Source organism: Pangasianodon hypophthalmus, chromosome 3 (genome assembly GCF_027358585.1).
Source record: "Pangasianodon hypophthalmus isolate fPanHyp1 chromosome 3, fPanHyp1.pri, whole genome shotgun sequence".
Taxonomy (NCBI): Eukaryota; Metazoa; Chordata; class Actinopteri; order Siluriformes; family Pangasiidae; genus Pangasianodon; species Pangasianodon hypophthalmus.
The window spans coordinates 11,191,612-11,219,398 of record NC_069712.1 but is presented as its reverse complement, the minus strand read 5'-3'; the positions used below and the strand labels follow the sequence as shown (position 1 = coordinate 11,219,398).

The 27,787-nt window shown below is 38.9% G+C and overlaps 1 protein-coding gene across 4 annotated transcripts; it reads right to left on the bottom strand.

The window, feature by feature from the left end:
- Nucleotides 1-48: 48 nt before the first annotated feature.
- ide (insulin-degrading enzyme) lies at nt 49-27,787 on the bottom strand. 4 transcript variants are annotated; one of them, XR_008301399.1, is made up of 26 exons: nt 27,334-27,783; nt 25,407-25,580; nt 24,553-24,760; nt 22,608-22,777; nt 20,887-21,009; nt 18,363-18,475; nt 18,068-18,230; nt 17,756-17,848; nt 17,442-17,533; nt 16,911-16,991; nt 16,129-16,232; nt 14,445-14,547; nt 13,893-14,015; nt 13,639-13,721; nt 12,916-13,060; nt 9,057-9,167; nt 8,001-8,121; nt 7,018-7,109; nt 5,723-5,834; nt 4,798-4,965; nt 4,338-4,610; nt 4,142-4,203; nt 2,878-2,950; nt 2,706-2,773; nt 2,445-2,619; nt 49-2,408 (listed from the first exon to the last, which is right to left on the bottom strand). XR_008301399.1 is itself a non-coding variant. In XM_053232351.1 (25 exons), exons 1-25 carry the CDS (start codon nt 27,416-27,418, stop codon nt 2,524-2,526), a joined length of 3,036 nt encoding a protein of 1,011 aa, XP_053088326.1. In that variant the 5' UTR covers nt 27,419-27,787; the 3' UTR covers nt 1,234-2,523. The 4 variants fall into 4 exon arrangements, 3 of the variants coding, with proteins under 3 accessions (XP_053088326.1, XP_026788651.1, XP_026788642.1); XM_053232351.1 differs by lacking the exon at nt 12,916-13,060 and adding an exon at nt 11,781-11,925 and having other exon boundaries at nt 1,234-2,619; nt 27,334-27,787; XM_026932850.3 differs by having other exon boundaries at nt 1,234-2,619; nt 25,407-25,585.

Genomic DNA, 27,787 nt, shown 5'->3' with positions numbered 1-27,787 from the left:
GCTGTTAAATTGTAGATAGCAAATCTTTAACAAGAAGCAACCCAGGACTCATTTGATCATTTTTTAATTGTATGACAGTCTCACACGCAGCAGTACCATTCAGTAGAGGTCAAACATCTCCTGTCTCAGGGGTTTTAGTGTTACTTCCCAGCAATTCTTAATTCTTGCACATGCTGACTGGTGCTCATTATCTGGTTCAATTTCTTCTAAATCATCAAATGCATATGCTTCACAAGCATTTACTGTCACCCTGTAAATACTAACTAATTAGCTGTATGGCTGAACTTACGCTTGTTACAAATTCACGCTTCAACCCAACTTTTTTTCCCCTCCCCATTTCACTCAGTCTAAACATGTGTTGGGAAACTTGATTGGTTAGCTTTAAAAACAATGCCTCTAATTGGTTAAAGGAGCCATTCCAAATATTCCACACTATATACTGCTGTACAGATCTTGGTGCCAAAAAAAAACCAACACACACTGGCTGAAGTAGCTGTTCTAAAGTTAAGCACTATACATCTGGGGATTAAAAAATAAATAACTAGAAAGTTGCTGCCCCAGTTTCTCACTTATAGTGGATAAACACTGTAAAACGGTGAGTATGGTTATGATCGTTGGAGGAATATCTCTGTACACCCACGTATTTGTCTAGTAAAAGCAGCATTACAGTTGCAGGCCTGAGAATGTTCTAAAGGTCAAAAATAAAGCTGGTTTTGCCATCGACAGAAAACAACAGTAGTGCAGCGGTTAGGCTTGGCAAGGCTATTCGAGACCTGAGAGATGCTCATCTACCACCACATGCACCATGCAGAGGAAACAGATGCGGATGAAACTCCGAAGTGCTTCCTAACATTCCAACACCACTGACCTGATTGAGACCTAACAGCACATGCAGGACGTCAGGTTTAAGACGCTCACCCTCAGCCCCGTGATATTATTGCTCTTAACGTGAGGTGCATATTTATGTCCAGCAAGAAAGGGTTCAGAATAAACCACACAAAGAGCATGATAAAGAGTGTCCATGTTCACATATGAGCCTCATTAATCATGAGCTCAAAACTGAAACCACAAATCTACAGCCAGTGAGTGATTTCCTCCGATGAACAAACACCACACCACACCAACTACAGAGAAGTTGGAAACAGTGACTTATTAAACTTAATCATCCCTTGGCTTCATATCACTAAAAATATAATGCTCATTTTTCAAGAAACATTGTAACAAAATGAAAACTATATTTAAAAATGATTTATTAAAGTTCTCCTTCAACTTCAAATAAAATAAAAAGCCATAATCACTTTGAGTATGATCCTTAAGAAAGCAACCTAATAAAACGGCTTCATGCCCATTCTACTCAGTAGCCTAAAACAGCTCCTCCAAAACATTTAACTAGCTAAAATAAAATACCAGATTTTTAAAACCTGTTCATTGGATTTAAAATATTTTTTTTTACTTAAGGCCAAAAAAACCATGTGTAGACAGTTTGTTGCATGAGCATAGTCAAACTCAAAGTGATACAGTTTTGGGGGAATGGGCTCAATAATTCAACATTCTAGCAATTAAACATGATTTCGCTATTTACCCAAAATTTTGTGTGCACTGTACTGTTTGAACACTATCAAAGTGTAATAAATTTAAATCTTCAGGATTAGCAACTAAACATGTAGCAGAATATCCAATAATGTAGACACTGTGTGCTGTTTGTAGTGTTCTAAAGCTGAAGGAGGCATTCAAATGACCTTTTCACGCATTACCTTATTGGCGGTGGTTAAGAGCTGCTGGATTAAAAGAAGAAAGCAGCAAAATCAACACACCAGTGATGACTTTACATGACGAGATTTAAGGTAAGCAAAATATGCAGTTTGTTGAAAATTTAACAAAACAATTCTGAAACCTCTTCCATTAGTCTATTTGTAAAAGTAATAAATAGAGTAAAAATGCATATGCTGAGAAACAAATCTAAGCAACCAGAAGTGATGATGTTTAACCTGCAGGCAAAGTGAAAATATCAGTGCTTTTCCAAGATTCTGGGTAAATAGGGAAAAAAAAATAATAAGGTCTTGATTGCTAAAATGTTGATTCACTCTTCAAGAAGCACAGTAAAGAAAATATTTCCAGCATGTCTGAAATGAAAAATTTAACCCTTTCATCATAATGATCAGGCAAACACAAGTAAAACATCCCTGTGGTTAGCACTCAACACCTACATGAACTATTCCTGATTAAGCAAATCATTTTTGTATTCTCTAAAACAGCTGTGTGTGTGAAGTGATTTTAAACGGCTCCTCAGTGACCAGGCTGTGAGCGCACAGTGTAGCCAACATGGTGACTCATCAATGCTACACCTCTGCCGAGTCATTCTTTCTTACACACACACACACACACACACACACACACACACACACACACACACACACACACACACACACACACACACACACACAAGATGGTGTTACTGGCTCTAAACTCAGGGGGTGCCATGTGTCTCGGTCAAACCCGGCAATGCTCTTTAAATGGTGCAGATCACAGTTTGGCAGCCATGAAGTTGATGTGAGGTTTAGCGAGAGGGAAGAGAGGCAGACTCCTCTTAAACTCGGTCATGTCCTGGACCACCACAGGCTGAAAACACAAAACATACAGAATATCAGTGCAGAACCAGAAAATGGGTTACACACATATGAGTGCTGATGAGGGAAGTGTGTTACCTGAGGCAGAGAAGGAGCAGGAGCGAGATTGACGTCATTCTGAGCTGGGAACTCGCCCACCACTGGACCTGGCATTAGAACACGCAACATAATATTGAACAATCTAACTGCTATCCATCCACATGGGTAACACTATTCTCTGCAACACACACAAGCTTGGGCGAGTACTTACAGGAGTCCATCTCCCGGGACAGCACGTGCACAGACACCTTGTGCCTCTTAGGAGCATCAATAGACAACAGATCCTGTAAAGCAAGATAAGGAGAGAGGAACAGTGAGAACAAGTAGAACTTGACACCAATGGCATTGACAGGGATACCTCCATCAAGTCCACTCCTTGTTACTAATTTAAATGCCAGGAATAACCGTAAATCTACTAAAAACAGGAAAGAAGCTAATGGAAAAAAAACTATTTCAGACATTTAACCTTGCTGTGACCTTGACCCTGTTTGGATCAATTCCAGAATACAATCAGTTTATCTGCTAGTTACAGTGATAATTTTACATAAATCCTACAAACATTCAACCACTTGTTCTTGAGATGTCATTCTAACAAAAATCTCACACAGACAGACGGACAGTCCGAAAACATGACGACTCCACCACTCTGCGGCTGAGGCGTAGAAAGATGGGGTGGAACAGAGAGGTCCTGTTCTACGTAAATAAAGTAATCAGCATAGACGAGAACACGGTTCCACCTCTCGGCAAGAACCTAATTATTTTGAGTATAAATCCAGATGATGACAGAGCTCTCCAGTCTAAAAGCGAATTCCCTCAAGACAGTAACAAATCGCTCTCACATTGTGTCATTGTTTCCACTGCCAAGTGATGTTCGTACCCATGCTAACTTTGGTTATGCTTCTTGCGCTGCTACCGTTAGTTACAAACTGGGATATATGGGTGAAGATAGAAATAATACATACCACTGATTGTTCAAACACATTGTAGCTACTTCTGTTAGAGTTTGGTATTGAGGGAAATGATGCCACCACTCTACTTCCTCCAAATAACTCCTCCCACTCTCACAGGTATACATGTGTTGGGAAACAGACACAGGAACTCGACCAGGGCTTGGATAATTCTAGATATGGGTTGGTGCCTACACCGTGCCATACTAGCGTGCTATGTGGAAAAGTGACGTGAGCGCATAATTATCCCTGCACTCTGGCTGAGGACAGGTAGCTTATTCTCGTCCCTTATTGGCTAGCATGACTTGGTCTCTCGGAGGAATCAGCTCGTGTAAACAGAAGAGAGCAGTTAGATCGCTCCTCTAAGTATATTCAGCTACCCTGTGAGCCACAATTCAAAAAGAAGCGTGTCTGAGGAAGCCTGTTTCAGCCTTGAATCTTCTCAGACTGCTGTGGGATAGAGGACATTACCTATGACTAAACTGGGAGAAATTTGGGTATTTCTTACAAATGAGGTGAGAAAGTTACCTTGTAGAACTGCATAATGTTGTCCTTCGTTAACGTCTTCAGATAAGCAACTTCAATATTATCTGTGTGGAAGAGTATCATGTTAAACCTGTGGGAGATCTTTGCCTCGGGAAGTTCATTAGCAAATGCTTGTTTATTCCAAAACAGCTTTGAGAGGGAAAAAACATATCTCAGTGCGTCTAGCTGTGCTGCTCACCCCTGTCGAAGTTGTACTGCTGAGATATGATCTCGCCCCAGTACTTGGCGCACTCAGCTGCCAGCTTCTTGGGCTTGTCGAGACGGCGGATGGCCAGGGCCTGGATGTGTTTGTGGAAGGCTTCGTCGCTCATCTCCTCCACATTCTTCTCCATGATCTTGAGAAAGGCTTCCACCCGTGACTCGAGGTAGTGAGGGGCTTTCTCAGACTGGATGATGAAACGGAGCCCCTGCACACCGTTAGCCCTACGTGGACCGCTGAACACAATGTAGCCTGATGGAACAGAGAGACTGAGCTCAAACGCATGACTGACTAAAAGGATAACATGGTATCTTAAACATTCAAAAGAGGATTTTCCTTGCCTTTGAATACACAAATAATACAATTCGAATGGTATCTGAATAGTGAAATTTGTTCCAGCCGTCCCAATATGCACTGGTTTCACGTGTGTGCAACGTACCCAGCTGTTCCTTGGTGCGCAGTGTATTGAAACAGGGCTCGTGGATGATCTGACAGAAGAGCTCCAACAGCATATTGTCATGTGTGGTCTGCATGTCCGTCTGGTAGTAAATCTCTATACCACAGTTATTATGGACCTCATTCCTCTGCTGGTACACATACCAGCCACCTGATAACCACAGAGAACTGGACTTAGACAAGGAGTCATGACAAACACACACATACAAAAATACAAAACAGACACACAAATCATGGACCTTTTACACATTTTATATGAATCTGAAGCAGTTTTCAAGACTACAAAAAGCAACCTTAAATATTGGATCTGGGTAATCAAAAGCTACAGTGAGCAATTAGGAAACTTGTAGCACTGGAAAAAGCCAGCTTTCCTTAAGAGTCCAACCGTGCTTTTGCGTTTGCCTTGAGCGCCCAATTTCTACTGTTTCACTCCACCCTGTGCAGCTCAGAACCAGCACCAGAAATGCAATATTAAAGCAGAAAGAGTTTCTACAGGATTTAGCACTGAGTAAGAAACCACACTAATAGCATCACTGGGTTTACAGAGAGAGGAGCATGGGTGTTCTAGTGAACTATTCAAGGAGAATAGTTTTTGTCCACTGAGAATTCAGCACTACTACAAAATAGTTTTCTTGAAACGAACCACTTCCACAGAATTACAGAACTGGAAAATGGGCAATTCGGACTGTGTGTGCTAAAGAAAAAGAGATGTGTGTGGTCCAGCTGACGTTGACTTTGGATTGTGAAACATTCACCTCTTAGAGGGGGGTGACACAGCTGCAGGATACGTTACACAAGCATTAGCCAGTAATGCTAGAAATCTGGGCGAGGGTTGAGTGTGTGTCCTGCTGAGAGGTTATATAAAGAGTCTGTGATGTGCGTGGGGAAAGAGACATGCCAGCACTTACCATCCGGCACCTGCACCTCCCTGTAGCGAATCAGCTGGCTTGGGAGGAGGGGCTTGGTGTGAGCATGCTCAATTAGCGTGTCCTCCAGCATCTGCATCATACTGAGCGCAGACTACAGAAACAGGCACGGATGGAAAAAAATTATTCACAGGCTGCTCGTAAGCTACTGAACATCCAAATGCATCCATATATATAGTACCTGATCAAATTACTGGCCTCTATCAAAATCAGCTTATACAATTACCCATCTGTCACAAATAACTTAACCACTGAAATAAAGAATCCATAAATCTATGAGCTATCTGTATACCATTTCAGATTTTCCTTTTCTAAAAACCTCAACCTTCTGTTACTTGGGACAGGAAAGCATCCTGAATGTGTCAATTCTCATCACTACACTTATCAATGGACATTAATATTGCTGGGATATATGAATGAATAAGCAGAATTTTGCAAATTAGAAATGTGCCCCTACCATTCCATAAATGCTAGATGCCTGGCTAACTGCTGGCAAACCAGCTCACATTTGTTAGATGCACTATATGGCCAAAAGTTTGTGGACACCTGACCATAACAGCTTTCCCCAAACTGTTGCCACAAAGTTGGAAGTACACAACTGCACATGATGTCTTTCTATGCTGTAGCATTACAACTTCCCTTCACTGGACCTAAGAGCCCCAAACATGTTCCAGCATGGCAATGTCCCCATGCACAAAGTGAGGTCAAGACATGGTTTGCCAAGTTTGGCATGAAAGAAATGTTCAACAAGCACATGTGAGTGATGAAAGAGATTTCAGTGATTTCAGTGATGATATTCACTGATTTACTTAATAGTAGCCAAACATTTCAAAATATACCATAATAAATCAGGTGTTATTCACCACTAGTATTAGCCAAGGCAGATTCTACAGCTAAAAGTTTCCAGTTGTTTGGCATATTGGAGATGATAGACTTGATGAGATCACAAAATGAGCTCATGTCTTACACTTTCGGAATCAGTTTTTAATACAGGCACCGAGTCTGTTTAAACAAAAATGTGTAGTGCTCTGTTAAGAAATCTGATTCATCATCAGCCACAGGAGTTGTTCGTCATTTAAACATCCGGTTTTTGCATGTTTGGATACTTAGGTTAGAGGACAAGGCATTTCAGCAGTAGAGCTTGAGACATTTTATTTATCTGGTCAGTCACATCTCAGGAGACCTCCTGCAATGCAGTGAAAAGCTTCCTCATTCTTCTTACTTCCTCTCATACACATACACACCTCACAATCAACCTTCACAGGTTTAAAACCAACCTGTTTGGTGATGTTGCCATGCAGCAGGGCTTCAATGTGTAACCGTGACAACAGTTGAGGTATGAAGGCCTTGAGGCGGGGCAGAGTGACATCTGAAATAGATTCAGACATATGCAATCAATCACTGAGCCATTCTCACACATTATCTAGGCAAAGCAGCAAAACAGGGTGTCATTACTTGGTACACACACACACACACACGAAGGCAGATGCCTTAATGCATGCTAATCAACAAACCTTTTTTTGCCGCACGCAGTAATTCACAGCAACACACACACAAGCACAGTATAGAATGGCCACTCTAAATTCACACAGCGTCTGACCCAGATTCAGACAGAGCCGAGTGACTGAAGTAGCGCGAGATGAACATGACAGGAAGAGCTCATATAACCAGGGAAGAAAATGAGAAAGGAGGAATTAAGGAACACACATAAACGGATAGTAGTATTAACAACCTAAGGACAAAAGACTGATCGAGAGATTGACACTGAAGGACAGGACAGAAGGAGAAATCTGATCTTGACTAACAGCTAAAGACATCATGACAGCCCTTGGCAAAGAGAAGAGGAGGAAGAAATGGAGAACAATCAAATCAGTGATGATGTGTGAAACATCTGCTTCTAAATGCAGAACGTCCCCATAGGCTTTCAAAGGGTATGGGGCTGTCCAGAGTTTGTAAGAGCAATTTTCCTGTCGCATTCTTGTTCCATGAGGAACCCCAAGGCAAGTAATTATTGTGTCTTATCTTCAGACAAGTCCATTTCACCAAAAAACCCAAATCATTTTAAGACACTGAATCATCAACTGTCAAAGAAACATTTTTAGTTGCATAATAGGCCATATTTCGGGTTAGGCTTAATTACAGTTATGTAAATAAGTTCTAAATGTTAACCATCACTAACTATCTCGCTATTCCCATCAATGATTCATCCTCACCAGCATACTTATGCAACTATGTGGGTGCGTGCATGCATTTAACTCACCATCCAGTGCTTCTTTGAGCTCGTCTTTGGTCCAGGCCACCTCCGTCATGAGCAGCCTCAGGTAGTACATGGCATGCTGGTGAGGTTGCTCCGCCCGGAAATTATTCAGCGACCTCATGTACTGCAAACAGACCAAATAAGATCCCATAAAAAAAAATACAGCAAAGCCAGAATTGCTGCAAAGCTCCCTTAGATACGACAATTCAGCTTGTAAAGCAAGATTAAAAAGGTTAGACTGGCTTTCCGGTTCTACACTAACACAGTTGTCAGGTTACTAAAACCTGAAACTGTGGTGTTATTTTACTGCTACGAAAATATTTAACATACAGACAGACATATTTAAAGACACCGCTTTTGAGATTTAGCATTACAATAGAGGCATGAGAAATCCCTAAATGTGACCCAGGTTAAGGTCAGAGAAAGATCTTAAGAGCAGGGGTTCTCAAACCTTTTTATAGTCAGGGATCCCTGTAAAAACTGTAAAATCCACTTTGCATCATTTTACAAGCATACTAATAAAAATAGGCAAAATAAAAATTATTAAAATGTGTACAATAATATTTTGGCTATTTACTGGAGCCAGAAAGTTCTCTTTTTTTTTTTTTTTTTTTTTTTTTTAATTTCTTTTCACCCATGGAACCTATTTTAATTAAAATGGTCATTAGATTCTAGTTGAAATTATTTATAGGCATAATAACTCTGATAATGGAGGGCTTCCACTAGTGTAAGAAAATTACAACATCAGCTTCAGTTCCAGCTGGAATAAATGCCACTACAGTCCTCACATCGATGTGAGGAAAAAAAAAAAGGAAGTGAACACTGGTGGGCACAGATTATAACAGGAAAATTCTGCCTGGCTAATTTGGACTGGACAACATATTTTCAAAGGGTTCATAGCATGTTTATTGCTAATAAGCAATGTACACTTACATGTACACCACCTGTGTGTGTGTGTCCCGTGATTACTGTTTGGCACTCAGATCATGGGCCACATGCATCTTGACATTACACACTGATTGGGAAGGGTTTTAATTGTAAGATGTGTGCACTGCTCACCGCCTCCTTGATGATGTCGAAGCGTTTCTCGTTAATCTCAAATGTGGCCATTTTCTCAATGATCTTCTTCAGCAGGATGTGCTGCTTGTCACTGTAGCCCTTTACTGAGAGCTGTAGTAGAGAGAAAGAAGATTAGTGCAGAAATCTTTCATACCTAAGTAAAGTGTGGGCATGTGTGTGCAGGGGAGAGTACAGGAGCACTGCTCAGCATAGCACTGCGAGATGAACACTTCTAATGTGACACTAGCTGTGACACCTGACAGCCCCACAAGCCCAGGTCTGGCACACAGTCCAGAAAATTTTATTAATTTAATTTACATTTTATTCAGCAGAATGTCAACCGGGTATTACATGTACACACACGCACGCACACACACACACACAGAGGTAAAAACTGAGAATGAACTGAATTGGCCTCAACCAACTGCTGAGGAAGAGGGGACCAGTTTATAATTATTAATACGATACCACTACTGAGAATGAATATTCAAGGCAGGAAAGGAAAAGCATGCAAAGCACAGAGTAATACAACCAGAAGGTAAAATGTCAAGATAACACACAGCAAACAATTTATAGATTATTAGCTAAATTGTAACATGAAGTAACACTTAACATCAGTATGACACACTGAAGGTGCCACAGTGACACTGAATAATTATATTTATTACACGTAAACCCTGCTGTAATTATATTAATGTGGTCTGCATGAGCAGTTCCAAGAGCAGAGTTAGTGTTTTAGATTGGCAAGTTTATCAAGGATGCACTCTACTGGAACAGAATGTTCTTCTACGGCTTCTACAAGTATGGCAAAAAACCAGTGAGCCATCATGAGCACAAATAGAACAGAGCTGCCCTTATTAATCAAAAGTAAAGTCAAGTGCGAGAAATGAGAGACAAACAAGTCTGCAACTATTTCATGAACCAAATGAATACCCATTGAAACCACTGAAAAGCAGTGATTTGACCACAAATGATATTTTCATATGGCTGAAGCTGATTCAAGAGCTCAGTGGGATTTTTCTTAATGGCTTATCAAACCAGAACATCCTGTGTGCTGCTATGGTTTTTTTCAGTAATCCCTACACTGGGGTAAAACTATTCTTAGAATTATTATTACTGATACTTTAATATGCAGTATCAGTAGAGCATACACTGAATGGTGCAAAAAACAAAAACATCCAACATCCAGCAGTTCTTTGGGCAGAAATGCGTTGTTGATGAGAGAGGTCAGAGAAGAATAGCCAGACTGGTTTGAGCTGACAGGAGGGCTACGGTAACTCAAATAACCTTACATCCGTTACGAGCAGAAAAATATCTCTGGAAGCACAACATGTTGACCTTTGAGGTGGATGGGCTACAACAGCAGAAGACCACATCGGGTTCCACTCCTGTCAGCCAAGAACAGGAACCTGAGGCTACAGTGGGCAGAGGCTCACCAAAACTGAATAGTTGAAGACTGGAAAAAAGATCAGAAGATCTTCCTATGTTGCTGAGCCTGTGTCCTGGCAGGCTGAGCCTGTCTGGCCATGCTCCTCTGACCTCTCTCATTAAAAAGGCATTTCCACTTGCAGAACTGCTACTAACTGGATGTTTTTTGTTTTTCTGTGTAAACTCTAGAGACTCTCTCAGGAGAGCAGCCGTTTCTGAAACAGTCCAACTAGCCTGTCTGGCACCCACAAAGTCACCGAGATCACATTTTTCCCTGTTGTAATGTTGATATGAACAATACCTCTTGACCTCTATCTGCATGATTTTATGCACTGTGCTGCTGCCACATGATTGGCTGATTGAATGATTGCATCAGTGAACAGGGGTACAGGTGCACCTATTAAAGTGGCCATTGAGCACATTGGTACTAGCACTAGTACTTACAATCAGATTTACTCTGCAAGCGCATACAAATCTGGTCATATACGTAAACTAAAGACAAAACTCGCAGAATGCTGATATGGACAGTGAAATTTTAGCAGATTAATTTTACAATAAAATTTTATCCTACACAAATCTGATGAGCCAGTATGTTCCACATACTGTATATGTATACAGTATATAGGCATTTATTACCAAAAGGACAGGGCAAAAAGCATGAATTAAATAGCTTAGGTAATTAAGAGCTACAAAAAACAGCATCCTATATAAATTTCTGCAAAAGCCCAGAATATTAATGAGTGCGTACCTAAAAATCCATCAGTGTAAAATATGGACTGAAACTTGGTGCATCTTGCAAATGTATTAGAACATTAATGCCCATTTTACAGACACAACCACTATGTTCTAAAGGCTATTACCAATAACCTACTCTGGAAGTCCTTTAGAGTAAACACGACAAAATGGCAGCCAATGTGGCAAGACTCCAATTAGCAGGTGACATTCTTTAAGTAAATGACCATCCTCTGGCTGGAGAGGTTGTACTGATGAGTGTGCTGTCGCTGCAAGTTGTCTTTAAACAAGGACGCTATACATCAGCATGTCAAACTATGATACAAGGTCACATAATAAGGTGGAACAGAAGCTTGTATTCAGAGGAGCCGTCGTCATTAAGCAGGGCTGGCCACGTCCACTCAGCTTGTGCAGATGGTTAGGGTTTCACCACTTACCTTTTATGCATTGACAAAGACATAAACAAAGGATTTGGAAAACTAATTTAGCACATTATCAAGCTTCAAGCATCCCTAAACCTTTGCCCTGCCACACGTGATGGGTTAGCTGACGTGCCATACTTACAAGGATGGCATTCATTCCTGAGGCTATGCCATAGCTCAGCCCTGCCAGTCGGGCTGCATATGTATACTCTTTTAAATCATCCTTCAACAACCTGAGAAACAGGTACGTCATGTTGCAGTGCACGGGATCTGCATATAGGTAGCGACTAACAAAGAAACAGAGAAAAAAATAAATAAAAAAAATGACTGTTTGTTGGAAAAGGGTGACTTAAAACTGTCAAAACAAAATACATAAATGACAGATGAAAAGAACAGAAAAAACAAGAGACAGACAGAGAAGGGGGAGTCGGAAACGTCCCTAAGAGTATGTATATGCAGCCTCAGCACTGGCAGAGCCAACAAGGGCTAATGCAGAAACTACCATCCACCCCCACATTTTCCACAACACTGCTCCTGGAATACTTCCTGTCCTGCATATTTTAATGTTTTCTCTGCTATACACACACGATTCAACTAATCAGGTAATTAGGTAAATAATTAATCCCTTCCTGAGTTGAAGTATGTGTGAACATACATTAATATGCTCTTTATAGCCCCCATGTCCTTCTGGCATTTCAAATAGCTAGCCACCGCTATCTGCTTATAGCTTGCATTTTTCTCCGATAGACAAACGTGGGATTTCAGAATCAGCATCTCAATTTACATTCTCATATTCTCAGAGATTTTCTGACAGCAGCCAAACCCTTGAAAATACACCAAAGTAACAAAGAATGTTTTGTTAATCAGTAAAATTAGCTAAGTTAGCTAGCTTAGCACACAGGTTAAATGGTTAAAAGTGGTCAGATTTTGTATGGGAGTACTAAGAAAGTATTTTTATATAAAAATGTGACCTCTACACAGTGTTAAATCTGATTAAAACAATAATTTATATAATCAGATTCAGCCACCCAGGAGTAGTTAACTAAATAGAAACCCCACATCTGAACACAGCATACTAAAAGCATGGCTTTATACATAAATACCGACACTAGCCAGCTTCATAAAACTTCCAAACCGCCATCTGGCTTTCTGGAGAGTGCTTTGTGAGAGGAAGAAAAGGGGCAGATTGCTTTGCACAGCTGGGTAATATAATGGTAGCATGATGGTCATGGAATGGGATGCAAAATGAGAGCAACGAGGGTAATTTGGATACTTACATACATCCCATAGATGGTATTTTGGAGGTCATAGTTCAAGCCAGCTAGCTCGGCTGCATATGCATACTCGTTGAGGGAGTCCTTAAGAAGTTCAAGGTACAAATATGCCATGTTACAGTGCAACGGGTCCACATACGCAAAGGGGCTGTGGAGACAACAGCAGTGATCAATCCAAACATATTAGGTTTGCATCTTTGGGTATGTGCGTCACTGATACTCCCTAGTAATAAAGGCAAGACTTGTGCATTTCACCCAAATTATTTTTGTCTGCGGCAACACCTGTAACTAAAGAAGCTGCGCAAAGATAGAAAGGGTTAATAAGAAAAGAAGGGGTAAAAATCACAACGTACAAGCAAATGCATTTAAGTTAAAGATCTTAAAACTTAACTTAGAAAAGGATTACATAAACTAAGCACGGAATGTAAATTACAAGGCTATTAATAAAGGGCTTATCTAATGGATTAACACCATTATAGAGGCCCAGAGCAGTTTTCAGCCCCTCTATCAGATACACTGGGTATAGGGTGGTACACATGAAATTGCAAAAGACACAGCTGTCTCCCCTTCAGAAATGATAGAAAATACCACAACACAGAGAGAATTTAACAAGTTGCAAAGTGCCAACCAGGAACTCCAGCATGCAACGACAGTGAGGCTGTAAATAAAGTAACAGTCATGCCTGAAATCTCAAAACCCAATGATTGATTCACTATAAGAACTTACCTGAAGAATTCAAAGTTTAAACAGGCTTTGGGCAGGAAGAATTTATCATCCTGCTTGAACCACACTTTACTCATCGCAGTATCCTATAGAAAGAGAACACGTTTTTAGTTCTTTCTGCAGCAATAATAAAAGCACTAAAAGTAAAGTGAGAATTTAAATCAAAGTGAAGAGTGTGGAACCATCAGTTGTACAAATAAAAGGTTTTGGAAAGCAGGGCAAAGAATGGAGCCAAAAAAAAAAAAAAAAAAACACACCTTGATCAACGTGGGATAAGAAGGAGAGTCCTTCTCAAGAGGGTAAATTTCAAAGTTGGTGGGGATGAACTCATTCTTCATTGGCAGTTTGAACTTGCCGTTGAGATCAGCATTTTGCCAGTTCTGAACAATAAAATCAATGATAACATCTGGCTTAAAACTCACACCAAGTGGAGGTGTTGCAAAACAAGATATACAGACAACTGGAAAGGCAAATTAGGTTTAAAAAATCCATTTCTAGATGGCCACTGTACATTATGGCATCTTGCTTACTTATTGTTATTGTTTATTTTGACCAAAATCAGTTTAAAAAAAAAAAAGCAGCTATGATAGAGTACAGAAAACACAACCTGGCATATCAGAATTTGATCACTACCCACAAGTCTACTCATCCAGATGTACCTGACAGTAGTGAAAGTGGGAAAAACTGTACATATCAAAAGTGGTTTGTAAATGATAGAGACGTTTTCCCCCAAATATCTAAAGAATACATCAAATTATCCAGTTAAGTTTAACTGATCCCAACTGCAATCCAAGAGAAGAGCAGCTCACCTTAATGGCCTCATCAGATATAGATTCCTGCTTGTACTGTGTTCCATACCACTCTTCTGTCTTGTCAGTCTGTCCTTCAAATGACTTGGAGACCACAGCGACCCTGAAGAGGAACAGGAATAGACAAACAAATACTTGTGCTACAATCAGACCACTCTCAGTTTACAGACACTGACACTTCCCATCTCTCACAGCCTCCCTGGGGGAGCCAGGCTGCAGAATTCCGCTTTTAGCCAATCTGCTCTATAGTAAGTGGCTCTCAGAATCAGGATTATTACATTACATGTGGGATGCTTGAGTTTCCAGTGAACCTTCAATCTGGAGTACCAAGACAGCGATCGATGCTCTGTATCTGGACAGAAATGCACCAGGGCGATTGGTGCTGCTCTGATCGATGGAGGACTTTCAGAACAATGACCCGCTATTCTAAGTCACCAAAATCAATCATTTGCATAACAGAGCCCAAAATAGTCAATGTCTCCAGACCTGAGAAGAGACAAAGTGTAATCCAAAGACAAGTCCAAAGCCCCCTCTCCCGGAAAAATGAAAAGATTGGAACTAAATCTTTTTTGATGTTTAAATGGCAAGAATGATTCACTATCAATAAGCAAATGTTCCTATATATGTTCATTCCATGACTGTTAGCATGGATTTCTAACACTGCACAACTTTCACAACACTTGAAACTCAGCGTAAGGAACCATAATCACCAAGGTTGCCTTTCAATAAACACAGCTGCTAAACCAATTCAGGAGCCTGGACGAGACATTTACAGACATAAGTGGATTTCCAGAAAAGCTCGCTTTTTATCAGCTTCTGTCTGGTAACTAAACTACACTCCATTTCCATCATAACCCTGAAAGAGACAATTAAACTAAACGAGACTGCAGGTTGATGGTTTGCAGGATCATCAGCCACAATTGATGATAAGCAGATGTACACAAGCATTACCTGAATGGAGTATGTGTTAAGATAAGCTGGTTTATAGGGTTGCAATATCTCTGAGTAACTGTTTCAGTAGAAATCTGTAGCCTGAATCTTTCATCCCTGGGAAATGTTTCAGTTTAAATTAAAAATATATATACAATAAAAAAAAAAAAAAAAGTAATGTATGAAAATTATAACAAAATAAAAACTAACATTCACTGAGATGCAGCCAATAAGACAAAAATGCCATATTTTGATTCTCACTATGGAACAGCTCTATTTCAAAACTTCAGAGGAATTCACAAGGCTCCCCATGTCAGAAAAGTTCGATAAGAAAAGCCAATTCCTTTTCTAACACACACTGTAGCAAATTCAAGGCAATAAGCAGACAGAGTATTGTTTTGCCCCTGAGCAACATGGCAAGAAGAAAAACAGTTCACTGACATTCAAAATGAAAGGGTTCAAACAGAAAGATGCTTCTTTGAAGTAAGGCAAGGCATTTGTCCAAAGTCTGGGCAAACTCAATCACTCCCTAAGAGGCAGAAGCAATTTTGCCTGACCTACTTTTCAGGCCACGAATTGTGCCCAAGAAATAAATCTTATATTTTTCACATAAAGTGTACTAGACTCGCATCCACAAGAAGGGCTGAGGGTTAAGGCACTAGTGATTCAGCAGGGTTGAGCTAGTGCCGTAAGGACATATTGACTCAATACTGTCAAGAAAAATATTAAACAGACTGACAAATGTTTGACTCACCTGACATTCTCTGGTCTCAGCTTATCTAGCACCATCTCGATAAGGTCTGGTCTGAAGTCCTCCAACATGTACTCTGCGGCAAGTACCTCCTCCAATGGATAATACTGGAAGAAATATGTAAATATGTATGAATTTACAGCATTAAGTATTATTGTAACACTGTGCTCTGAATCAATTCTGTCAAAAATGCATAAATCATTTTCTGAGCCTGCTGCCATACCAGCGGCAACGTGTGCCATTGCAACTTTAGGAATACAATTAAAGATGAGGCCCTCAAATAGAGAGGGTCACATAACTGCATGATTCCACCAAGTTTATTTTAAAAAATTAAATAAATAAATAAAAAACAGCATAAACTGATCCAGTTGTGGTGGATCATTAAGACTAAGTTAGAGCACTGAGAAATACTGCAGAGTTCATGATGAGCTGTTTTGGAAACACATAAGGAAACTGAATATTCATGTGTGCTCCACTTAAACTTGTTTGCCACATGGGAATGAGGTCATGTTTTTGAGTTCTTAATGAGAGACTACTTATAGTAAGCAAGAGAAAAGTGACAAGCATGCATTAACTATAAGGCCAGGTGTTAGTAAAATATCTGTTATCCAAATAAATACATGTACGGTCTTCCCATCGGTGTGAAAAATAACAGACAATAAGAATAAAATAATGGGGAGAAAAAAAAAAAAGCAGGCAGCGAGCAGACATCAGTAGCTGAGTATGATATAATGGTGATGACCTTTCAACCTTCTGAAAGCTTGAGAGCTGAAAAGAAAACCTACGTGCAAAAGTCCAGCTACTTTAGATGTGTATCCACGTGGGCGTTCTTTATCCTTGAACCTGAAAGCCACAGTGTTCAAATCCTGCACAGAAAAAAAATTGGAATACATGAAGGTATTTGACGTTTATTAATTTGCACTATTAAAAAAGCTTTAAAAACAGTTAAAAAAGCTCAGCACACTAAGGCCACTAAAAGACTTCTTTTTTTTTCTTTTTTTGTTTAAACAAAAAGTTACATCTTTTCCTTATATTACCCTGGTAATTCCACAAACACACAATCACCTGTATAACATATGTCATAATGCCATGAGGAAGCGACACACCTTAGGGCTAACTGGAAAGGTGTTTGGATAAACACCACAATCATGTCACTGGGTGGGGCGATATTAACCTTGTAGAACCAGGCAAAGGCGCATGGTGATGCCTAACTAATTTCTGTTCATGTTTTCTCAGTGATATTCCTGTATGTTTGCGGGCCAAAGAGTACAATCTCTCAATCAAATGGCAAAGCTAAAGATAGCTATCTGGCCTACCTTACATTCCTGGAAAACCCACTCCTGAGGGCCCTCTGTGCGCAGCTTTTGAATATACTGGAACATGTGAAAGATGATGTCCTCTACATGCACTGAAATCAAAGGATATTAACAATGAGGTGTACTCAAACCAATACATACCTCCTGATCTCTGACTTACACAGCATTTATTAATGGTTTCCAGTATGCCAGAAATTTAACTGACCACCACCATCAAAATGTATACACACTTATAGAATTCATTTAAATGGGGAAATATTCTTAGAATAAGTCACATAATAACTGCTACAACACCCATTACTCCCAATACTTACATAGTCCTTCTTCTGTTAAATCCACATTAATGATGAAGAACATGAACCCTCTGGCTCCCTCTTTCTGGCCTCCAACTAAAGTATTTACCCAGCCTGAAAAAGAGAGACATGAAAGCATAAGTACAGCATCCATATTTTTCAACTTTGAAGTGATTAAAAAAACCAAAGCGGATATTGCATCATACAAAAATGACACAAACAGTAGTATACTGAATATATGAAAGTATGAGTAGTACTTATAAAATAGCAGTTAGTATTTGCTAGTAGGTGGTATATTCTGTGCAGCTGTATGAGTTCTATCCACATCTTCACCTTTAGCTTTCAGCTCAGACAGCAGGCTCCCTGGACCCTCGTGCCCTATCAAGTGGCCCAAATAATGGCCAGGGTTCGATTTGTAGTACTTCTGTAGGTCGGGGATAGGGAACGTCACATACAGGTTCCGGATGTCCTTAATGGGAACGACCTTGTAAAATTGCTACAGAAAAAAAAAAATAAAAATACAAACACATTTACCACAAAACAAAAAAGTGCTTACTGTAAAACAACCATGGTTCATTTGAAATATAATTTAAATAGCTAGTGGGTGGTGTTAAATGCTTGGCCTCACCCTAAGATGCTCCTCCTGGAAGGGATGCTGTGGGAATTCAGGGATAGGCACAGATTTGTTCTCCACCTCTCCAAAGAGTTTAACCACCATAGACGTCAATTCATCCAGAGATTCTGACAAAACAAAGAAAGGGGAAAGAAAAGTCAGGAATCTAGTTTTATTAGTGATGGTTTTAAAGGGAAAAAAAGGTTCTGGGTGCAGTGTAATTCTCTCTTCAAGTGGTCTGCATTGTTGCACTATTTAGACACTGTCACACATCTTTACATTCTCACCAAAAATATTTTTAAATATTAAGATTTTATACATTTATATTACCTCACAGGCCTAATTATATCAAAATGTTTTTCATGAGGAAATACTGCTTTAAGAGCAAAATTGCTTTTAGTAGTAAAATAACATGGGCAAAAGAAGTAAAAACAATCAAAATGAATAAAGAATCATTTTATATTCACGAATGGATAGTTTTGTACAATATTGCGCTACATTTACATCTTGCTGTTCCCACACAACCAAATCTTTCAAGAACCCATGAACATGCCTACAAGAGATTTCACATAAAGATGACAGAATACAAGAGAAATGTCATTAAAGTTTAAAGGTTACCTCTGGCTGAATTCAAGTCTGTTTTATTGAAAAAAGTACTAAAACAAACATTGCACTGACTCATTATAGAGAAAAGCTGTGAAAGTCATCCATAATGAGGTCATGCCATCATAAACCATATGAGGTGACAATAACACTGTGAAACACGTCATCACTACAGCAAATAAACACACCAGCAATATTTCCAACAACCCCAAGTTAATTCAGACAATAAATTTCTTAGAGCAGCTGTAACATAAGAAAATCCCATTAAGAATGTCTTTACCCAAAAAAAAAAAAAAAAAAAAAAAAAAAATGCTCATAAAATTGTATCCTAGATTATTTCAGAAAACTAGTTTATTTTGCAGCCTGTATAAATGTGAAGCAGCCTGGCCTTGGCAGAGATAACTGACTGTCAGGAAAGAGGATAAAAAAGAAAAAAGTAACCACTTTCCACACCAGTAACTACTTGCCATGCCAAACTGCCTCTCTGGATTAGACGAACTCATTGGTGCAATGTGAAACATTTAGAAATGTGTGCTTGAAAGCAGAGCTTAATTTGTAAAACATGCGGTACAAGAACACCAAGGGAGAGGTCATCCAGCAAGTAGACAAGGAGGGAAAATGTCCCAGAACATATAAACACACATAAACTGTGCTCTAAATGAGTGATGAATGCCATAGGGCTAACAGAGTAGGTATGATCGTTGTGGTACAACAAGGGGTTGGGGAACAACCGAACATGTCCAATGTGTCAAGATTCACAATATGCACTCAACCTCACAACAAATATTTTGTTCAGAATACCAGCTCTGGCAAATTTACATTTTGCCCTTTAAACAACATAACATGAATATAAACTACATGGCCAAAAGTTTGTGGACCCCTGACAATCACATCCATATGTAGGTTTTGAACATCCCATTCCATATGCAGTCCCCCTCTGCTCTTATAATAACCTCCACTCTTCTGGGAAGGCTTTCCAATAAATTTTGGAGCCTGGCAGTGGGAATTTGGCCATTCAGTCACAAGAGCATTAGTGCAGTGGCCTGGGGTGCAGTCGGCATTTGAATTCATTTCAAAGGTGTTTAGTGGGGTTCAGGTCAGGGCTCTATGCAGGCCACTCAAGTTCTTCTACACCATGACATCATGGACATTGCGTGGTCAGTGATATTGACATGCTGGAACACGTTTGGGCCCCTTAGTTCCAGTGAAAGGAAATTGTAATTCTACAGCATACAAAGGCATTCAATACAACTGTGTGTTTCCAACTTTGTGGCAACAATTTTGGGAAGGACCACATATGGATATGATGGCCAGTGTAAGAACACGAACACCGATATGAAATTTCACCACAATGTAATTTACAGTCTCCTCCCAATGTTGTGATTTACTCTGCTGGTCTTTGGCAGTTCGTGTCCTTTAGAAATCCAAACAAAAAAAAAGCACACATGGCAGAGGGCTGAATTTTGTGAGTGATGGGCCAACAATTTTCCAGAAACAGAAACAAGAAACAGCAAGCCTCCCTTGCTGTTTAGCATCTTGTTCTGCCCCGTCACTTCTGCTTACTTTCATGTGACTGATAACATGATTATGCTATCATTACTAGTTACCAATTGTTCATCATGGAAATGAGCAGATTGCATTTTTGGAAGGGAGGTGACACAAAGAATGACCATTTTTAAAAATTATTTTTATTTTTGTTCTTTTATTTAATTTAATTTTTTATTCAAATAAATCTCAGAGGTGCCAAATCCTTTAGGCTACTCAGTTAGGTTCGGACAACCAAAATATGGGACTGGCTTCTACTTGAGCAGTGGTTTAACAAATTACTTTATGATTTGTCTGCCCCTGAACTGAATAAATTCATCAAACACAATATAAGGATGGCAGATAAAAAAACCTGCTTTCTCTAGCAGGGTGACTGTGTAAACTGGCTTACCTCTTCCCAGAACACAAAGTCCCATCAGGTTGGAAGAATAAAATGTGGAGTGGAATTTCAGCAGCTCCTGACGGATGTCAATGCCTTTTTGGGATGGCCGTGTTTCCAAGGTCAGCTTATTGCCTACAAAAAAAAGCATGCGTGAATATTCTGTCATTTCTTTATCTCCAAAACAGACGGCGCAAACAGAATAAAACAAACACACACAAACAAGTAGTTTAGTGGTCTTGCCATGAGCTCAGACAAGGGCAAGACATCATTCGTTTTCTTAAGGTACTGAAAGAGCTTCTTATGAGAGGCAAAGTTCAAGACTGCCACCATCTGGCTAATTTAGACAACTGACTAATTTATTCCATAACATCTGATTTCAATATTTCAGAAAGGTTGACTCAACAATCTATTTCACAAACAACTTTCAAATACTGTCAATATTTTGGCTTATTCTTCATGCATAAAATGTATTTTCCACTAAAAACACAAACTGCCCTAAAGCTGACACCTGTCTAAAAGGCATTTGCCTTAACATTTGTTGATAACCTCCCGAGAGTTTTAGTTTAAAGGCTTTAAACAAGTATTATCTTATTGTAGTAATTTAACCTCCTTTTTTTTTTTATTTACAGAACACGACTTGGTACAAGCAGTTCTCAAGAATAATAAATAACAAACTGTCAACGTCGTAGTTAATATTTAAGTACTGGAACAACATTATTCCTCAATTTTCTCAATACTTTCTACAGACAAGATACCAGGCATGAGAAAGAATTTCGTTGTTTCGAATATCGAATATTTTCTGCTAATATCATGTATCGCGATATTTCTATTTAATATTCATCATGAGCTCTACCTCTACTTACCTGCTAGGTGGCAGAACCAGAGGTAGCGGCATACAGAACACGAAGTGTGCGAGTGGAAACCTAACTGCCTCAAAGCATGTTTACTTAATAGTCCAAAAAATTAAGCTAATCAGAATGAAGCATAATGGCACATGTGTCAAACACTAGACTCGCAGCCTCGTTTCATTTGGCACACGTGGACGTACAAAAATAATACCAAAACGGCCTGTAATACACTACTGCTCAAATTTTTCACACTATCCAGACTTCTGGAGGTGCCATCTGAAGGGCATTTACCGTAAAACCAGCGTATATACTTGCACTCCAAGTTCTACTGCGGAAAGTTTGACTGTGGTCTGAAACATGGGATAAAATCAACACCTGTGTGTTGTGCTGATGCAAGTACACTTACATCTAAAAGGATTCAGAAGCACAGTGTGTTGAGCTGGTAGTGGTGTAAGCAGAAAATTTTGGAGGGATGAGAAAATATACAGAGTAAAATCACGATTGTTTTTCCTCATCTGTACAATTAAATCAGACAGCACTAGGAGCTGTGATGACACTAATGTGTTATTTAGCCTATTCATTTATGGCACAATCTACCATAAATCATTCCAAATTAATAATGTTTCCATGAAATATGTTTATGATACTTTAAAAAAATTAAAATACCATGTTAATAATAAGGGACAATTTCACCTTATAGATCCTGATTTACTTTTCTTGCACTACAGTGTATTGATATTCCAATAGTTAGATCTGTTGTCATTACAAAATAAAAGAATCAAAATTTTATATTTTATTTGTGTCAATATTGTCTCGTGAAGCCTGGATATGGATATGGTTCGTATCGTGGCTTTAGTGTATCATCTCATGTCTACATGATACCTGTTCCAAATTTGCTAAAAGGATGATCAGGGTTCCCAGTGGCCTTCTCCAGCTGAAATAATCTCCATGCATCATTCATCAGGTTCTTCTCATGCTCCGAGTCCACAGCGTTCACTTCGCGGTCCTTACAGCTCTCATCAAACAGAGGACACAGAAAGAACTGGGCAAACCTAAACAGAAAAACTGTGATAAGCAAAAGCACAAAAATGCATACCCATAGAGACCTTCAAGTATGTAGATAGCTTACTGATGTATAAAATATTTTAACCACTCATTTATATTTATTCCTGTAAACTATAAACAATTAAAATTTGTGCAGAGAACAGCATAATCGATTAAATCTAGGGAACAAATAATGCTTAATGGATTATTGGTGAGATAAAATTACACCTAAATTCTATATGTTATTATTATATAGGAGAGCTGCTGTGTGTGTTTTTGTGTTGTCTCTGTTTACAGAGTGCCCTAGAGCCAAACAGATTTCTCAAAAGCTATGGAGGCTCTTTTGAGACCTTAGACTTCACCCTAAGAAAGAGCGAGTGCTACAGAAGACGCATGTGCTCCTGCACAGGTTTATTTCAGTGGTATTAGGTAATATTTGATTGTCACATTTGCTGATTCTGGAGTGACTTTTGTTATATTGTGATATAGTTGTGTTTTCTTTAACCCCTAATCTCTGAAAATATTTCTTTAACAAATTTATATTTGTGTGTGTTTATATATTTCTTTTATTTTATTTATCTTTTATTTTATTAGAAATGCTGAAGGTAATGACTAACTACACTTTCTGATCCTCTCTCAGTATGAAAGCCAACTGTCATTTAATACTATATTGAAAGTGAGTTCATCATCATTCAAAACTGAACTGGGCTGTGGAAAAAGCACTTTGCACCGACAACCCTAGCTCAATAAAACTTTCATGTGACACAGCAGAACAAACAGAATATCATTCTGGGTTGTGTTTGCCCTGGAGTTGTGCTTTTAGAAGCATTCATGTGCAGTTCAAATAGATGCAAATTAACTTAAGCAAAAAGACTAAAATCCAACTGCCATGCAAATGGAATAAGAACTGCTGAAAGACTAGAAAGTCAGTTTAAAAATAACATTTAAAAAATAAAATAAAATAAAAATAAATAAAAAACACACCAAGCAGGTGACCATGTGGCAGGTAAATGCAAATAACAGATGCACATGGCATGAATAAAAATAACATCTCATTTTAAGGTAGCGTTGTTCAGAAATTAAGATATTTTGAAGAGGCCCTTAATAACCGCTAAGGCTAAATAATTCAATGTGCCCATAAGCAGAGGCATTACTGAGGACATGAGGACTCATTTGACATTTGAGAGTTAATTAAATTGCTCGTTTCCTGTTTCCTCTAAGTAGCCAATAATGTGCCAATGATTACCAAGTAGAATCCAAACAAGTTAATATGATAAACACGGTAAATACTAAAATTACAGTTGTTATATTTACTGAAAGTTGTATATCTATTTTTAAAAAATAACATTAACTGCAACAGGAAACTGTCTTTTGACTTCATGTAGTCCACCCAGACAGAAACATGATTCTCCCTGGAACAAGTAATCACACACCACCAGCGAAAGACACCTGATCCCAAAATTCAATTCACAGGGGAACAGTTTCACACCTGGGGTCTGTAGAATGCGTGTTCAAGGTCTTTCTGTACCATTTTAACCTCACACGCATGCCAGAAGATACATTTTTCTAAACTAAAAGGTAGAATGACATGAGCAGGCGAGAGTAGTAACGCTTTTACTGTTCTTGCTCAACGTAACAGTGTGATCACATGGGCTTTACTGAAGTAAACTACCCTACTGAGAGCAATCTACGGTTGGGAATATGTAAAGCAAGACAAACAATCTCAAGGCCTTCACCACAGTACTTTGGCACAGAGTGCTTCTTCAGCCTTCCATACTCTTACCTATCTAGCGCTCCTTGCAGATGCTCATGGGATACGTCGAAGTAGTAGTTGGTGTGCTCGCCGCTGGTGAAAGCATTGGAGCTCCCCGCATGCTCGCTCAGGAATTGACTGTATTCGTTCTCTTTGGGATATTTTTTAGTGCCCAAAAACAGCATGTGCTCACAAAAATGAGCCAGACCAGCAATGTTTGAAGGATCCGACAATGAGCCTGGTAAAGTTATAAAGCAAGGAGGACATGTGAGCCAAAAGAATAAATTAGCAGAAAGCCTTGTAAAAGCAGTGAAAAAAAACCACATGTCTTGAATACTTTTATATACACAACTGTATTTAACATAAAGATAAAATTGTGTTAATTTCATTTTTCGCCAAATTGTTCAATATAAATGTACACAATAAGAAGTGTTTGTGTATTAGTTAAAACATTATTTAAAAAAAAAAAAAAAAAAAAAAAAAAAAAAAAAAAAAAAACCATTTCCTCTTTCTGCTTTTTTCAGCAGTCTTAAATTTTCAAACTAAAAAATAAAAAATTGCATTGCTTTAATGCTTATTATTCTGCACATAAGACCACTAGCTATAGTGAGCATCAAAAATGTCATAAAAGTCATCTTTTATGAGAGTGTGGTCAGTAAGTTTTAAACAACCTCTGGGTCAGTAAGTGTCATAAATAAAACATAATACCAGACAGTACAGGTCCTGTCATGGAAAAGCAAACGGTTGCACTGTATTCACAGCCATCTATAATGTGAATGAATTAAGCACTACTCGGAGTATATATATAAATGACTGACATTATATGAGACTGAATTTGTATCTCAGTCTCAATGATGAGATGAGAAGATACTTTTCTCCTTTACCTATGTGCACATCGAGTGCTGCTGATGACTTGTCTGTAGTGGGATCACTGATCAGGACTGCTTTGAGGCCGTTAGTAAACTCCAGTCCTCTGTACTCGCGCTTGTCTTCTGGAGAGCGAATGATGTCGCTCACCACCCTCTTCACTGCTGGGTCACTCATTCTGAGGTCTGAAACTACACTGACAAAACAAGGCAGCAATGAAGTGTTAAATACTGGCTGAGGTATCAGCAACATGAAGTTAATTTATATTAAGGCATTGTCAGATTCATTGCCATACAAACATGGTGTGAAGTTCTGGACAGCAATTATATTCTGTTAGTAACAGGCTTAATTGCGGTTAGTCTATGTCAATACAGACATTTGGTAAATACAGACTATTCTACTGAATAACTCTTTGATTAGTTCGTCACTAGAATATTAGATCAAACTCGGACATAATGGCAAGAAAAACCCAAGCTGTTGCCCAAAACTGTGTGCTGAATACAATAAGAAGAAAACCTTGTGCAAGTGTGGCAGGAAATTAAAGGGTGGCTGTACTGCACCCACACCACTATGCAGTCTCAGACACTGTAGTATCAGTTGAGCAACACTTCCTAATGGCACACCTATTCCAGTTTACTTTTGCATCTGTCAAACCCACATGAACTAGGTTACGTAAAGAATTTAATGAAGAAGTGGTCCGGTTTTAATCTGCAGTTATTCCTGTGTTACAAAAATAAGTATGAGTCAAGATCTTGGATTACTTTAAAACAAGCTACTCGTTCATTCATATTCACAGTGTCACTGTTCAGAAACTATCCCAATGTCTCAAGTCTTCAGTTCTTAGAATATTACTGTGGTGATGATATGACAATGTGGTATTTATGTTGTCTTCTGATTAAATAGATTACTTTGTTGACAGTACTGAGAGTATAGTATCAGGTGTCAGTACTTTTACAACACTGATTCCACTGTAACTCATAGAAACTAGCAGCTGATTGGATGAAAATTTATTTTTCTATCAATACTTTCATTCCTCATTATTTTTTATTTTCAAACAATGTGTTGTTTTTAACCTGAAATAAATTTCATAAATAAATATCATTCATAAATAAATATTTTTTTTTATAAAATGCATGTTGGATATTGCAATATTCAGCAATATGACAGTAAACCTGAAAATGGTGGTTATGTAAAACATTTTTTATTTATTTATATTGCAAACTAAACAAAAATAACTAAAACTAAATATTGACATTAACTCACTACAAGGCTAAAAAGGCATGAAAATCATTTAATAATACAAATGTTGTGTATTTGTGTGTGTGTCCACCTCTCATCTCCGAGTACTGTATAAAAAAGTTTTGGCCCCCTCCTTCTGGCACATATACACTATAACCAGGTCTTTAAATGACACCGCAGAACTATAGTCTTTTTTGCTTGATTTTGGTGATAACTCGCACCATAAAGGTACATGTCTGATCACACGCCGGTCTAGCTAGCTAGCTAACAGCACTTGTAAGATATTGGAGTACGCATTATACGTTTTAAGGATCAAGACTCTGAGTGTAGCGAGGCTTTAGGCTTCATTACCCAGTCCAATACCGGTATTAAAGAATTAGCTAACTCCTCTAGCTTACTTAGCTAGCTAACTGACTGAGCAACAACTAACGAACCCAAGTTTCACAGATAATACATAAGTGACATTTAGTTACTGATTTATGATTCTGATTGTATAGTTTTGTGTTTTTCATAACAACAGTAGCTAAAACGTAAAGCGAACGGTGTAAACTAAGTTAACTAGCTAGCTAGCAAACAAGCTCGGTGGCCTTAGCACGCTAGCTAAGTCAGGAGAACAGCTTAGCCGCCGGCACACTACAGTGACTGTCACAATGATAACGGAGTTTAAAATACAAATAAAACAAACTACAAATACACACGACTTACCTGACAGTTGGTGAAAATATGAAACGTGTGTTAAAATAGATAAGGGTCTCGTTATCTGGGTCGTCCGGCTAACACATCGCAGCATACTTCAGTGCTCTGTAACAAAAACGCATATGTACCACCGTCAAGCCGCCATGATTGCTGTCCAGCCCCAAATAGCCGTCCGCTCCCTGCACGAGTGCACTACATAGGGTATGAGAGAATAGCATCGACAACGCACTGTAGTGCACTTTGGGCCTAATAAGGACTCATTTGGGAGTCAACCAATCAGACCCGGGTGGCTCGGGTTTCGCCAGAGTAAAGCCTGGCTAAAAAAACAGTATAAGATGAGCAGAGGGAGGGATTTTCAGCTCTCTCTCTCTTTTTTATTTATTTTTTAAAATAAATACTCCGCGTTAAAGCGTCACTAAATATGTAGGATTATTAATGTGTTATTCCCTTTAAAGTGCTTTTA